General features: G+C 43.2%; 1 protein-coding gene across 1 annotated transcript; it reads right to left on the reverse strand.

Moving 5' to 3' along the window:
* Positions 1–762: 762 nt before the first annotated feature.
* Positions 763–10,412, reverse strand: AGO4 (argonaute RISC catalytic component 4). The gene is made up of 17 exons (XM_010084714.1): positions 10,228–10,412; positions 9,402–9,522; positions 8,244–8,425; positions 7,704–7,840; positions 7,488–7,622; positions 7,225–7,312; positions 6,642–6,789; positions 6,442–6,561; positions 6,086–6,214; positions 5,796–5,929; positions 4,819–5,003; positions 4,326–4,485; positions 3,407–3,722; positions 3,061–3,195; positions 2,159–2,260; positions 1,741–1,940; positions 763–1,648 (listed from the first exon to the last, which is right to left on the reverse strand). The coding sequence occupies exons 2-17, from the start codon at positions 9,504–9,506 to the stop codon at positions 1,540–1,542; spliced, it is 2,385 nt and encodes a 794-aa protein (XP_010083016.1). The 5' UTR covers positions 9,507–9,522; positions 10,228–10,412; the 3' UTR covers positions 763–1,539.
* Between the last annotated feature and the right edge of the window lie 2,703 nt (positions 10,413–13,115).

The raw sequence follows: 13,115 nt of genomic DNA on the forward strand, positions 1-13,115 counted from the left end.
GCAATCGTTGGACTTCTCAAACTTCTGTTATCAAAGTAGTGGTGTTGGCTCTGCTCAGGTTAGGAACGAGCTTTTCATCTGTGCGAACTCGGGCTAACACCAAGAGGAACCCAGTCTTAACGTACTGTGTTCGTGGGTTCCAAGAGTATGCAGTGAAACCAAGCCCCTCTTCGTTATTACACATTGCAGCTGAAAAAAGCCAAGCAGATTTAAAAAAACTAATTTCTAGGCTGGGACAGAATCAGTATACGAGACTTGCGTTGGTTAAACATGCCGGTGGATGCAGTCGTGTGCGCAACCCAGGTTCCCAGGGAAAAAATCAGTTTAAAATGCTGGTACAAGTCCTTAGGTTGCCTGGCACACAATACACGTAGACTGTACAGATCGGCAAGCCTTTCCTACACTTAACACCCAGTTTCCAAGCTTATAAAAAATGTTGTAGACAGGACACCAACAGTGAATATAAAACAGTTAAAAATAATTCTTAAAAAAAGCATGGAAGTGCGTCTTTTCTAATTGGTTTCAGAAACTGCCAAATTGTGTGTTCAGAAAACGACACGAGAATGTTGGTTAAACTCATGCACAATCCTCAGCTAGAAAATTACACTGTTAGGGGGGCTTAAAAAACAAATATTTATTGCCAAAGTTAAACCTTGTATGAGAAAAAAGTTTTAAAATCACTTAGATTTATCAAACCACACAGCAGCATAAAGTGGGCACTTTTGTAAAAGTTTGCAAAATACCTAAAAGCTAATATTTTTTTTTTGTTTTTATAATTTTTAGAGGGGGAAATGATGGTTCAGTACTTGTTACGATACCATGGCAGTATTATTTGTAACCATTATAATTAAAATCTACTGACAGGCATCACTATCTGGTTATATTACACATTCACAGAACAAGAACCACCTATTTGAACTCGCAGTATAGTGCAATTGCTTTGCAGCCGAAGTCTGCAGAGATTAAAAAGATAATTAGTAAAACCGACAAAAAACTGCAATACCTGTGAAAGTTATGTTTGTTAAAAGGCATTTACAGTAGTGAAGTCTAAAATCTCCATTAAAAAATCTATGGCCCCACACAATAGAACAATTACATTGAACTGGAGTAAAACATTTTGCCATCATCTGCATACTCACGAAGCAGTGCATGAAGACGGGGAATCAGTCACCATGATGGGTAATGGGATGAGAAGATAACTTAAAAATGATAGCTAGCAAAATATTCAATAGAAACCTTTCGTGCCAAGTCCTTTAAAAATTTCAGGATGATCGGCCTTTTGCGCTTTGAGGTAAAAATTCAGTCCAATGCATCAGAAAAGACAGTCTATGAATTCCTATGACATAAAACAATGAAACAAATGGCTCAAGTGTGTTGGTGCATCAGACGTTGCTGTGAAGGACAGATTCAGTGCGACTGTTCAGAGCTGCTGGTACGGGGCAGCCTGAAATAAACTGGGCCCTAGCGACAGCAGTAGGCATTCAAAACATTTCAGGACTGCACGGGGTTGTTGGTTTTGCCTCATCTTCCCAGATGCTCTCAAGCAAAATACATCGTATGCTGAGTATCGTGGTGGATCTGCACTGCCTTTGCCAGAGCCTGAGGATCGCGGCCATTGCTCTGTCCTGACACATGGCTGCCTTCAGCACTGTGAGAACGTAGACACAGAGAACAATGAACAACCGGGCCACGCGGTGTGTCATTCGGGTCCGTTACCTGGCTCTGAGGCACTGTCCTTACCTGTCGTGATCCTTGTCCACAAGATGGTACCTGGCCCTAAACGCTACCAGCCTGGCGTAGTAGGCGGGAGCCGGAATAGAGACAGACCGCGTACACCGCACGTACGTGTGGCACAGCTGGTACGTCAGCAGCTGCAGTTCGTCTGCAGTAAAGCAGTTGTCATCCCACAAGACCTGGTAGTGCGAGGGCCGGCTGGTTCCCTGGGGAGAACAGACGAGCAGTCAGCTGGAGAGCAGCAATGACAACAACAGAGGTGGTACCTGCGGGCTGTACCTTCTAGCCGCGCACTGAGAAGCGCCAAACAGACACTGAACCGATGCGACTGTGAGGCTGCCAAGCTATAAATGGAAGCAGCATTGCTCATCAGGACGATTCTAAGGTTTTAGTCCCATAGCCTGAGCACAACATGAATCATTACCTGAATTCCTGCGTGGCTACAGAGGTAAAAGTCAAATTCAGAAGGATGTGTGATCGTGCTGTCCACAGTGGTGCCTGCTGGTACGTTGCCGCTCTTACCCACCTATTGAGGAAAGTTTATTATTAGCCCATGGGGTTTTTTTTGGAAGTGACCCAAAAATACCTCCTAAGGTAGGCTCTACTCAAAGCTGCTTGAGAATTTACTGCTCAAAAAGGTGGAAAAATATTAAGGTCATTTACATAAGAGGAATGAAAATGTTCCCTCTGAGATAATTTTTAGAAACTTCACCAAATCCAGTTGGTGTGTCATCAGAGAAAAAGAAAATACTTGCCAGTACCATTAAAATTGCAGAGTAGGATAAAGCCTACACAAGTAATTCAGGATCTGCAAATGCAGGCTTTCTGAAATAAATGCATTTCATACCCTTGTTTGCGCTCACACCCCAGAGATCTCTATTTTTTAAGCAAACCTGAGATCAAGAACATTCTTAAAGAAGGTTCCTTAGCTGGCTTGTGGATTTGTGCCACAGGCAAATCTTACAGATGCATCTAGAGACAGAACAGGCAACAAACTGAACAACTAGTTCAGTTTATAGTCAGGAATCCCAGACTATAAAAACCCAGGCTACAGCTCCAGATACACAAAGACAGGGATATAGCGTACGCCTACTCCAGAAGGGGCTGGGAACAAGCTGTTCCATCTGACTGCTTCATCTAGAGCGATGAAAAAGGGGAGGAACTGGTTATTTTGGTAGAAAAAGCATGCTACTGCACAGAACTGCCACTGCTTGCACAGGTTAATTCTGTTTTAGTGGGCGAGATGGATGTCACCCCACTTAACAAAACAATCTTACTTTCCTGTTGCCATCACCTCCTTCTTATGTAGTCATCAACATTACTTGCCCTTTCAGTTTTGTGAGCACAGAATAGTCTGGTGTGGTGCCTTTTCTGCACAACAATGTAGGTTATTCCTGGTCTATAATCTTCTTCCAAACTAATACAGGCCTTCCGGATCGCTATCAGTTCTGGCCAAGCTACCTAGAAGTAAGAGATTTAACTATTAGGTGCTGAATTCAGTACATATATTATTATTTTCATTTTTTTTCGTGAGGAACATAATCAGCATAACTGTACATGCGCTTGCCCAGGAAAGCTCAATGAAATCATTAATTATTAACAAATGCAATCCACATAAATGTACTTTTCAAGACCCAATCCCTTTTCACAAGCAACAAGAAATAAACAATACCTGCTTCATCTGCCCTTCTGACACTCCCCCTCTGTAGTAAATGATCCTTGTGGGCTTGAAACGAGTGGACTTGTAAAACTGGATCAATAGTTCTCGCACCATGTTGGTCAGGTCCTGGATCACCTCCTGACTGTACAGCAGCTCCTGGGAGGTCTCCTGCCGGGAGGTCTGCACGCGCACCGTGGCACAGTAACGGCTCGGGTGGCCATCCATGCTGCCCACCACGGCGGCTATGGAAGGCTTCTTCCCATCCCCAGCAGGAGGGTGGGTGACATCTGCTCCCAGAAAGATCACTGGCTGCTGGAACACCGAGGGCCTGTTTAATGGGATTAAGGTTTATTAAATAATAAATAATAATAAAACAAAGAAGGGGGGTGAGGAAGCAAAAAAAATACAAATGAGGAAGGTCTATCTAAACCATTCAACAGAACTAAAACCCTGTCAGAATCTTCAAGGACAAAGTTCTCTGCCTCAAGCTCTTACAGTCCAGAGAGCAAGTGAAAAGCAAAGGACCAAAGGCAGACAAAGTTACAAGCATTTATCACAGGTCACTCTTCCTCACTCCTTTTCTTTCAATTTGGAAGAAAATACAGTATGCTTAAGGAGGTGGCAAGAGGAAAGGTAGACTGAGTGAACCCAAAAGCAGGAAAAAGGGACATGGAAAAAAAATGCCATTGCAAGCTTTTTTTTTTTTTTTTTTTTTGCACACACTGATGGACGGCTCTAATGCTAGAAATGTTCCTTGGCACAAGACTTACTAGGCAGATTCTGAATGCAGAACCATCCTTCTCTGTCCACCTCAGACTTGGGGGTATTTCTACAGCACGTAATATTTTTGGCAGGTATAATTTTAGCGAACAAAACAAAATGACATAATTTTGCTTGACAATCTAGACTTCAAGGAGAGCTTTAATCTCACCTTTGATGAGGCACAAGCACGTTGTTGATTCCTCCAAGCTTTGCATTTATCTTCAGACACAGGTTGGACAGCGTTTGTGGTGAGGTTTTTACCACGTTCTTTACCTGAACACACTGAGTGGCCATTCCTAGAAGTGTGTCACCAACCCGCTTTACTTCAGCTGTGACAAAAAAATCAGTTAGTCATTCCAGTTACCCAAATGGTCAGTAGTCCCATCTGCTTTCCCTCTTTTTTTTTTTTTTTTTCCCCTTTCCATCACCCTCCCCCCACCCAAGCGTTATCAAGCTTCAGATCCTTAAAAGTTCACTGTCAGAGGTTCTGTTTGCTCTTTGGTAATACACACGTACTCCAATTGGGCTGGACAAACCCATCTCCAAAACCCCTTTTAAATGGAACATACTGCCTGCTGTGTCTGCTTCCTACTGCTGAAGCGCACAATAAGATGCCCACTTGCCATACAACTGATGAACACTTCACAGCCTCTTCTCCGTACCGTACACGGGCGTTTTTCCGGGTAGAATCACCACGATCAGCTGCAGACCGACGTACGTCAGTTTTAAGTGTTTAAACATGGGCTCCACGCTGTCTGCGCCCTGGGCGTATTTGCAGAAACAGGGCTGGCCCTGGATCGGCATCCCTGCGTCTTTGGAGATCTTGCGCAGCTGGTCAGTAAAACTCCTGTAAATGAAATAGAAATGGGTTTGTCCTGGCCTTTTCACTGTGTTTCACTTTGCCTTTAATTTTATCAACAAGAGCGAAGCTATTTCAGCTATTTCACAGCCCTTCCAATTTGACACTACAGTAATTATTTTTTAGCAGTTTTATCACTATAAGAAACTCACTAATAGGATTCTAATCCTGTTTGAGGATGTTTCATAAGCTCCTGTTTCTGTAATTTTAGAAGTCTTGGGGAAACAAACATACATTTGAGTAGAACATTCTGAGGCAGATTCCCAAACTAATCCTGATGCTCTGGTAGATTTTTTTACCCATCCACCAAACATATCTCAGCATTACTGCAACCAGGATTGCTGCTGAACATTTCAGCGGTTCACACAACCTCTGTCTTTAGGATTCTGTAGGGTAATTTGAAGGGCAGGTGAAAAAAATGTGGTGTATGTTGCCTGGGAGGCAGTAAAGGTTAAGGAAAAAATAGTTCAGGTTTTAGAATGAAAGACCATCACGAGTTGTTTGTAAAACCAACAGAATACGAGTGGAATGGAGCCTCCAGAGCAGGAAACACAGCCTCAGTGGTAAGGGAGTTAATGTTTTTCCTAGCTGGCCAATTACATTATGAACTTTGTTGTGGTCTCCTCCCAAATTGTAAGTATTTAAGACACTGTACAACTGTCATTTCCTCTTCTTACTATTAGTTGCATTAAAATCAACTTATACTGCATATCACTTCTCAGAAATATGAGAAAAATGAACCTTGAAATAGGTATCCTGAATAAACAGAAAAATACTTACTTCAGTAAGTCTTCCCTGCATTGTTTTTGAGGAGCAAAACAGGCAACAGCCCAAACTTTAATCTCAATGCCAGCATAGAACTGTTTCCCTCTCATGTCCCACACACCTTGGTTTGGTGTGGCCACAGTCTTGTTCTAGGTAAAAACCAAAAGCAAATTAAAAATAAAACACTATTTTTACTACAGACAAACAGTGCTCATACAAAGGAAGCCTTATGAGAAGCTACAGGGACACTTAAGGAGTTGAAATGACCTCAGGACAAGGTATGTTACAAAGCCTGGAAAACTCACCCTGCCTCCATATTGCAGCATTGGTGCTGGCAAAACTCTGCCCGTCAGCTCCGTCATTTCGTTATGGACGACAATCCCAAATTCCTTCAGATACGGATCAGGTCCACCAACCATACTGTTGCTTTTCACCTGGTGACAGGAAAAGTATTTCTGTAACTACACCTAGTGCTTCAGGTGGCTCTGTCCTCTTTGCCATCAATAGGCTTCCTGCTTAAAAGGATTTGTTTTAAAGAAGTCAGATTTTTGAAATCCTGCAGTTCTTGGTCATTCTGCTTATCATTACATGTGCTACAATGCTTCTGGAAGAGCTGTAAGAAGTGAAAACCGCAGGCTGTTTAGCTGGAACAAACACTCACTAGTCTGCTGATTTCTTCCTGTCGGTCCGGGGCAGACCTTGCCGTTGCTTTTATCATAGTCGACGTCTGATTGTCCGTTAGCTTCTTGATACACCTCTGGCCTGCCACGATGTTGCACACCTGCACAGGAACAGCGAGACGTGGCATGATACCGTTTAATGAAGGATATACCGGAATGCAAGAGGAAGTTAGATTCTTACCTCAAGCGGTAAGTATGTGTGTTTCTGTTCCTGTCCTACTTGGAGACAGGGAAGGTGAGGATATTTTAGCTGCAGACTGTACTTCTGCTTAAAATACTGAGCTACTGTACACTCCATAGCCTGCCCATTTTCCAGCTGCAGAGGAAACCTATAAAGGGCATTTGTTCTCGTTAGACTTTAAGATTTTTTTTTTTTAAGGAAAAAAATTATATGGAAAAAAAAAATCTATCCCAGACTAGAAACACTTGAAATATTTATTTTCCTTAGCTACTGGATCTCTTCTTTATAAAAAGATTTTATAGACTATATACTGAATTTTTCATAGCTATTTTAAAAACTATAGCCTTTGATAACTATATTTAGAAGTCAGGATACAGCTTCTATTTTCCTGTGTTGAAGGAAATAAAGCAGTGGTCTAAGCCCACGCTATTCCTCTACTCCACTAAGACTAAACATTCTTGTAAAGCCACACAGATGCTTCACCTCCAGAACCAACTATTCTTGCATAAACAATAGACCTAGCATATCTAATAGGTTCAGGTTAAAGATTTTTAAAATTGCCAGAAAGTGCGTGTATACATACGTCTGATGACTGGCTGGTCGCCGAGTAACGTTGCAAACTCGGTATTTTCTCTTCATCTGGCCACAATGAGTAACCTCTACTTTTAGACCTGAAAACCCAACACAAAATCATCTAAAAAAATTCAGGCATAAGAGTCACCTTTGAGAAAGATGAGGGCAAAAAGGAACCGTCTGGCTTCTCAAGTGCCTTGCAAATTTTGATTACAATGTAATATGAGCAGGTTTCCAGTATTTTGTTGCAGCAGCTTTAGAACAAGCCTTTACCTCTGATTTCTTTGGTAAACTTGACACGCTGAGAGTCCGTAAGAGGCTTGGTTTGTTCATTGATGTTCTGAATGTCCAAGACCTCGCACATGAACTCAATGATAGGCTGGGCACGATAGAAAGCAGTTGCTGACACTATGATAAAAAAACAGAGGACATTTAATTTAGAAGCAGCAAGAGCTCTGTCACATTAGTGAGACAGAATTTCCTACATACCATCAATGTTGAGCATCATGTTCCACATGGCAGGCCTGACCGACTGGTGGAAACCAAACCAGACCTCCCTGCCACCTCCCAGGGGGTGGTAATAACCTTCAGGGGGGGAGAAAAAGGAGCGACCCACAGGAGTGTACCTGGGGGTAAAAAAAATAAAAGAAAATCAATACTTTGATCATTCTTTTCTTGTACAGCTTTTTACATTCATGCCTATGTGTTTAAAAGTACAGTGAATTTCTACAATATGTTAGAACTGTTAGAGCTGACTTATGGCAAGCATACAAAGCCTTTACCGACAGAGCAGTTGGAAAGGCTGTAGCAAATTCCTGTTAGAAACATGACCAGCAGATGCAAGTCCTGAGTTCAGATCAGATTTCCCTCTTTCTAGTGCGAATTTGTAAGGCAGGGGTTGAATTACACAACTGCATCCTCATCCCTTCTCCAGCAGGAAAGCAGTGGGAGAGCAGCAGGTAATAACTAACACAAACGGTAAGACAGATACAAGACTGAGCCGGTCGGGAAGGCACCGCGAGCACCCACCTCATGGAGGGAAGGTGCCGTGTGATTACATCAAGCGCCTGGACAGAATCTTCAGGAACTTCATTCAAGTGCCCGGCCAGAGCCTCCAGCAGCAACTGAAGGCTGACGACTGACACCCACTGAATGGATACTTTAAACGTCTGGTCCTTCCCCTCTCCTGGGAGCGTCACCTCCATGTCCACCTGACATAGGACAGAATTCAGCACAAGCTTTTGTTACAGATTGCAGACTATCACAACACCAAGCAGTGTTACATCCTTCTCCTAGGTATCCTCTGAATCTATATTTTTGACAATTAGCTTGTACAATTCTCTTAAAACATTACAGATGGTTTCCTTAGGATTTTGAAAGCTCGTAGTCTACTCATCTGAGAAGCTGCACTGAAGTATCTTTAAGTGTAAATATTAAGCAGTAATTAGTACAGTGACAAAGCTCTGGAGAACTGAGTCATCTTACTTAATTCAGCTAATTAATAGCAAGATGTCTTGTGAACCCACCAGGAAGGCAAAAAAACCCTTTTGGTCAAAAAGACTCCCTGGGAAACACGAATCTCAGAGTTCTAGCACAGTACTTGAGATTATTCTCCCACACCATCAGCCCAAAGCGTAAATGTGAACTCAGGCTGTGTACTCCTCATGGCACTGTACCAGCGATAACCACATCCCTGGGGAGAAGAGCGGACGGGGTTAAGTTTAACTCCACGGGCCAGTGCAGCCGATCCAGTCTTGACAGGACTTGTGCCACACCTTCTTATGGATCTGGAGGAAGTATCGCAACAGCACAGACAAACCAAACCAGCGTATTTGTCATCTACAACTACTTTATCATTTAGTAACAGAATGAGGGTTAGAGCAGAGAAAAAGGAAGTTTCTTTCGGGGGGGTGGGGGAAGTCTACTTGCAGCTGAAAGAGCTCAGCATCCGAGTTCACACTATCCCCGAGAAATTCTCCAACTAAAAGCTGGGAATTAGAAACCCCAAAAAGACAAACTTCAGTAGAGCACCTAGTAATTTCTTAGAGCCCCCTGACTCACACTGCCTGACACTTCCAAGGCTATACTATGTGTGACAGTATCGTGGGTTTATGTCAATAAAAGACACTTTTCAAAGGACACTGTAACAGTTTTCCCACAGGAACTTAAAACTGCTGCTACACTTACTCTGTCCCGGCCAATAGGTAACGGGTGTGCAGTGTACATGTTCCGTTTCCCATCATATCCAGGCTGCCGATCCCCAAATATCTGCATCTTGAAGTGTCTCACCATAGTATCCACCACCTCTCTACAGAGGGATTTATTTGAGTTAGGTTGAAGAACAGAAAATCCATCAACAGTCTTACACAGTTTAAAAATCCCTTTTTCACATTTTCTGAGATGAGCAACGTAGGAGAAACAACAGCGCACTAGGGTATACCCAAGTCATTACCAGGCACCAGGAGTTTTAAAAGTCACCTCCAGAGTAAGACACCCGCGTTTCAATGTGCAGGTGCCTATACAGCAGAGAGACCCTTGGGACCGGCAGGGGAACCTGGAGAGCTGTTCAAACACAGCAGCAAATACAAGCATTTGCCTTGGGGCAAGGGGGGTTGCTCTGTGGATCGGTTCTACCCACAAAGCATCCACCTGCGGACCCTAAAACATCAGCATCAACCTGCAAGCTGAACTCCCTCCCTCCGCTGCTAACACACATTTGTACAATAGACTGTGGAACAGTTACCAGGGACATTTACTTCTAGACTGGAAAATAAAACCAGCTGTAGGTCAAGGCTTAGTACATTTCCTAGAGCCTTCTAGATTACAAGCCAATTGCCAAACATCTTAGTAAACATAAGGAGAATATAATATTATAATTCACTGAAAAACCAAACAGCAGCTAACCACAGTACCAACATAAAGTGCCTTTTAGCAGATGAAGAATTTCTAGGGTGCAGTTTTCGTAAACTGAGGCATATACACTCTTTAGTTTTTGTTATTAAACAGCTCATACCTGTTCACTCTTCGGGGGCGCTTTTCTGGTTTGATATCTACGTCATAGTGATAAACATCAATCTTGGGGATCTGAACCTGAAAATGGTTGGCCAGGAGGCGGATGGGTTTCCCAACAGTTCCCAGGCCGGGGCGCCGGGGCGGCTGGAAAAGGCTTGCCGGGGGCCCTAGGGAAGTCAGATAAATATGGATGAGATGTAACTGATCGTTCAGCGCAGCATCCTTTCAGGTGTACCTTAGCTGACTTTCTGACAGGGCAGAAAGAAATCCTAAGCAGCTTTCTGAGGTTGCAAATGGAGATGTTCCAAGTGGCTCACAGCCTTCCAGCTGCTCGGGACTTCCAGGTAAAGAAATGCATTCCCTAAAGCATATATAGGTTAGTGCCACAACGCAGCCTCAGAATTTTAGTGACATTTATTCATGACTGTGGTTATGAACTTGACAGAGTCTCGAAGTGGAATGCAACCCTATACATATTATATATTTTTATATAATGTAAAGATAAATATATTCCTACCACCACTTCCAGAATGAGCCAATAGCCACAAGCCACATTTCTTCATTATTTTCACTATAGGCTTGAAGTTCAGATGTTAGTGATTGTCACTCTTGGCATGCTTAGGACATACATCCCCAATTTTTATCTGAAAACTGATGGGTAAGGGATATTTCATTCTAAACTAAACACGTGTTTCCATATTGGATGCAGGCCAAAACAGTTTTGCCATTTCCTTTACATTATGAACACAACACTTTTGTTATTTTCCCCTGGAGCACAGTTTCAGCCGATTTCAAATTCCAGCATGAAGGAAGAAGCGAGCAAAGGTGTAGGCTTTCTTCTGAAAAGAAGAGCAAGGGAGCAGGCACAAAGACAGGTATGGACAACTACCAGATGTGGAGAAGACAATTTATTTGGACAAAAGTAAGAGCTTCAGGAACAGTTCTAAGGAGGAAATTATTAGTTTTGAAAAAGTACTCACACGCAAGCTAGTCACTAGCTAAGTCTTTAGCTGACTTCCTCAAAGTGTTAAGATCTGAGATACCATGTTAACAAGATTAAACAGACTTTTTTTAAAAAAATCTATCACAGCCTCAGTTGACACTGTACATAAACCAAATTGCATTAGTATATTTTCATGGGTTTTGTCTGTATCTGCCAGTGCTTAATGTGATCAAAGTTTCTTCCCTCTGTTGTAGAATAGCAAAGGAGAGAGGGAAAAAGTATTACAAGAATGCAATAATAAAGCAATCATAAAACTTAGAGCAAATTTAGTATCATAAGACTGTGTCAACCTGCCAGTAGCCATTTAAGTCAGAGGCTCACAGTTTATACCAGGAGGGAATAGAGGTGGATAAGCTGTGGGAGGACAAAACTCCTGTTTAGGTACACTTTGGTGTGCAGGAATACACTTTAACACAATCCTAAACTAAAGCCAGGACAAAACCCAAGGAGCCTTCTGCGCTGGGTTTGTCAGCCATGCAGTGGCTACCACATTCCCAATTCAAATCACCAGCCTGAGCACACTAACCCGAGACGTAAGCTGCTGTAGCCCACTCCACACGTTAACTCCCCAAAGCCGCAGGAGCAGGGTGGCTGCGGGGGCCACAGACACCCCCCATGACACAGCCCTGGCTCTGCACCCACCTGACTAATTGCGACTTGTCCAGGAGCTCGCAATGCCACAGTTAAACTGGTTGTGGGGTACAGTTAGTATTTTAAAAAACTACAACTGTCTTGACAAGCGTGAATCACCAAGGGCAATCAAAGTTTGCTGTGCTTATTGGGATACCAGAGAGATGATCCATTAATCCCATGGTAATTAGTCTGAAGTAAGTGCAGGCACTGACCTCCTGCAAGAGATTAAATGTCAACTATATTTACCCATTTTCCTCCCTCAGTATTGACAACTTCTGTAAACAGGCATGGCAACGCCAACCTCAGTCAGTTTTGATCAAAGGAGATAAAACTTGCATCTTCTCCTTTCTAAAGTTATTTCTCAAAGGATTCCAGAGAACAACCTAAGAACTGTTTTCCCATGTGAAGCCAGGCTGCCCTGCAGGTCACACTGATTTTATCAAGATTTTTACCTGATTTTCAGCCTGACTAGTTACATGCGCTGTTACTCTTTCAATTTCTTCTACTCTGTGTCCATTATGTACCCAGCTTCGCAACCAAGTTACTTCAGGCAGGAAGCAGTTTCACAAAACTGAAAGAGGATCTACTTTCAGGGTTCGAAGTCAGAGGGGACACGCTACATCATACATACACGGCAGGCTCTCCAAGTCAGCCCTCTGCTATCTTAAAATCTGTATTCTTCTAGAATAACCTTTGTGTCAATAAACACTTCCCACAGCACCAAAATGAACCTTACTTCCACTATACCCATAGTTTGATCAGGAACTTGATGGATAAGATGTGCAGACCTCTTAGGTCAAGAAATACATCTTGCAGACTTTTGATAGAGGAATAATCACGCAATAAGACACAAGTAGGAAAACACCACCAATATTTAACCAAAGTTTGTTAAAAAAAACAGAAAATACTGTCCATATTTTCAGAAAGTATCACCGTAAACTCTTAATAATGCCTCAACGTCAAAAATAAAACTTATTCTGGTGCAGCTCACAGCACTGCTGCGCAGGGAACACATCACTGTGCCCACCTAGAGACCCCCCCCCATGTGTTTCCCGGTCCCCTTGCCGTCCCGGTTGCACCCTCCAACCGGAGCCCAGCCCGGCCGCACCCGGGAGGGTCAGTCAAAAAAAAAAGAGGGTGGGCCCCCGGGCAGCGGGGGCCCCGACTCCCCCTGCAGCCAGCAACCTGCTCCGCGGGAGCTGCCCGGGCGCACGCTGTCTCCTCGGAAAGTTGAGCGCTCCGCCGCAGCTCCT

The sequence above is a fragment of the Pterocles gutturalis genome, unplaced genomic scaffold (genome assembly GCF_000699245.1).
Source record: "Pterocles gutturalis isolate BGI_N339 unplaced genomic scaffold, ASM69924v1 scaffold9620, whole genome shotgun sequence".
NCBI lineage: Eukaryota > Metazoa > Chordata > Aves > Pterocliformes > Pteroclidae > Pterocles > Pterocles gutturalis.

What these genes read in the sequence shown, in the direction of transcription:
- AGO4 (XM_010084714.1), bottom strand. Translation starts at nt 9,506, where the DNA reads ATGGTGAGACACTTCAAGATGCAGATATTTGGGGATCGGCAGCCTGGA. An exon ending in GTTTACCAAAGAAATCAGAG is followed by an intron (nt 7,313 to 7,487) that starts GTAAAGGCTTGT and finishes TTGGGTTTTCAG; the next exon opens with GTCTAAAAGTAGAGGTTACT. An exon ending in TGCTGCAATATGGAGGCAGG is followed by an intron (nt 5,930 to 6,085) that starts GTGAGTTTTCCA and finishes GTTTTTACCTAG; the next exon opens with AACAAGACTGTGGCCACACC.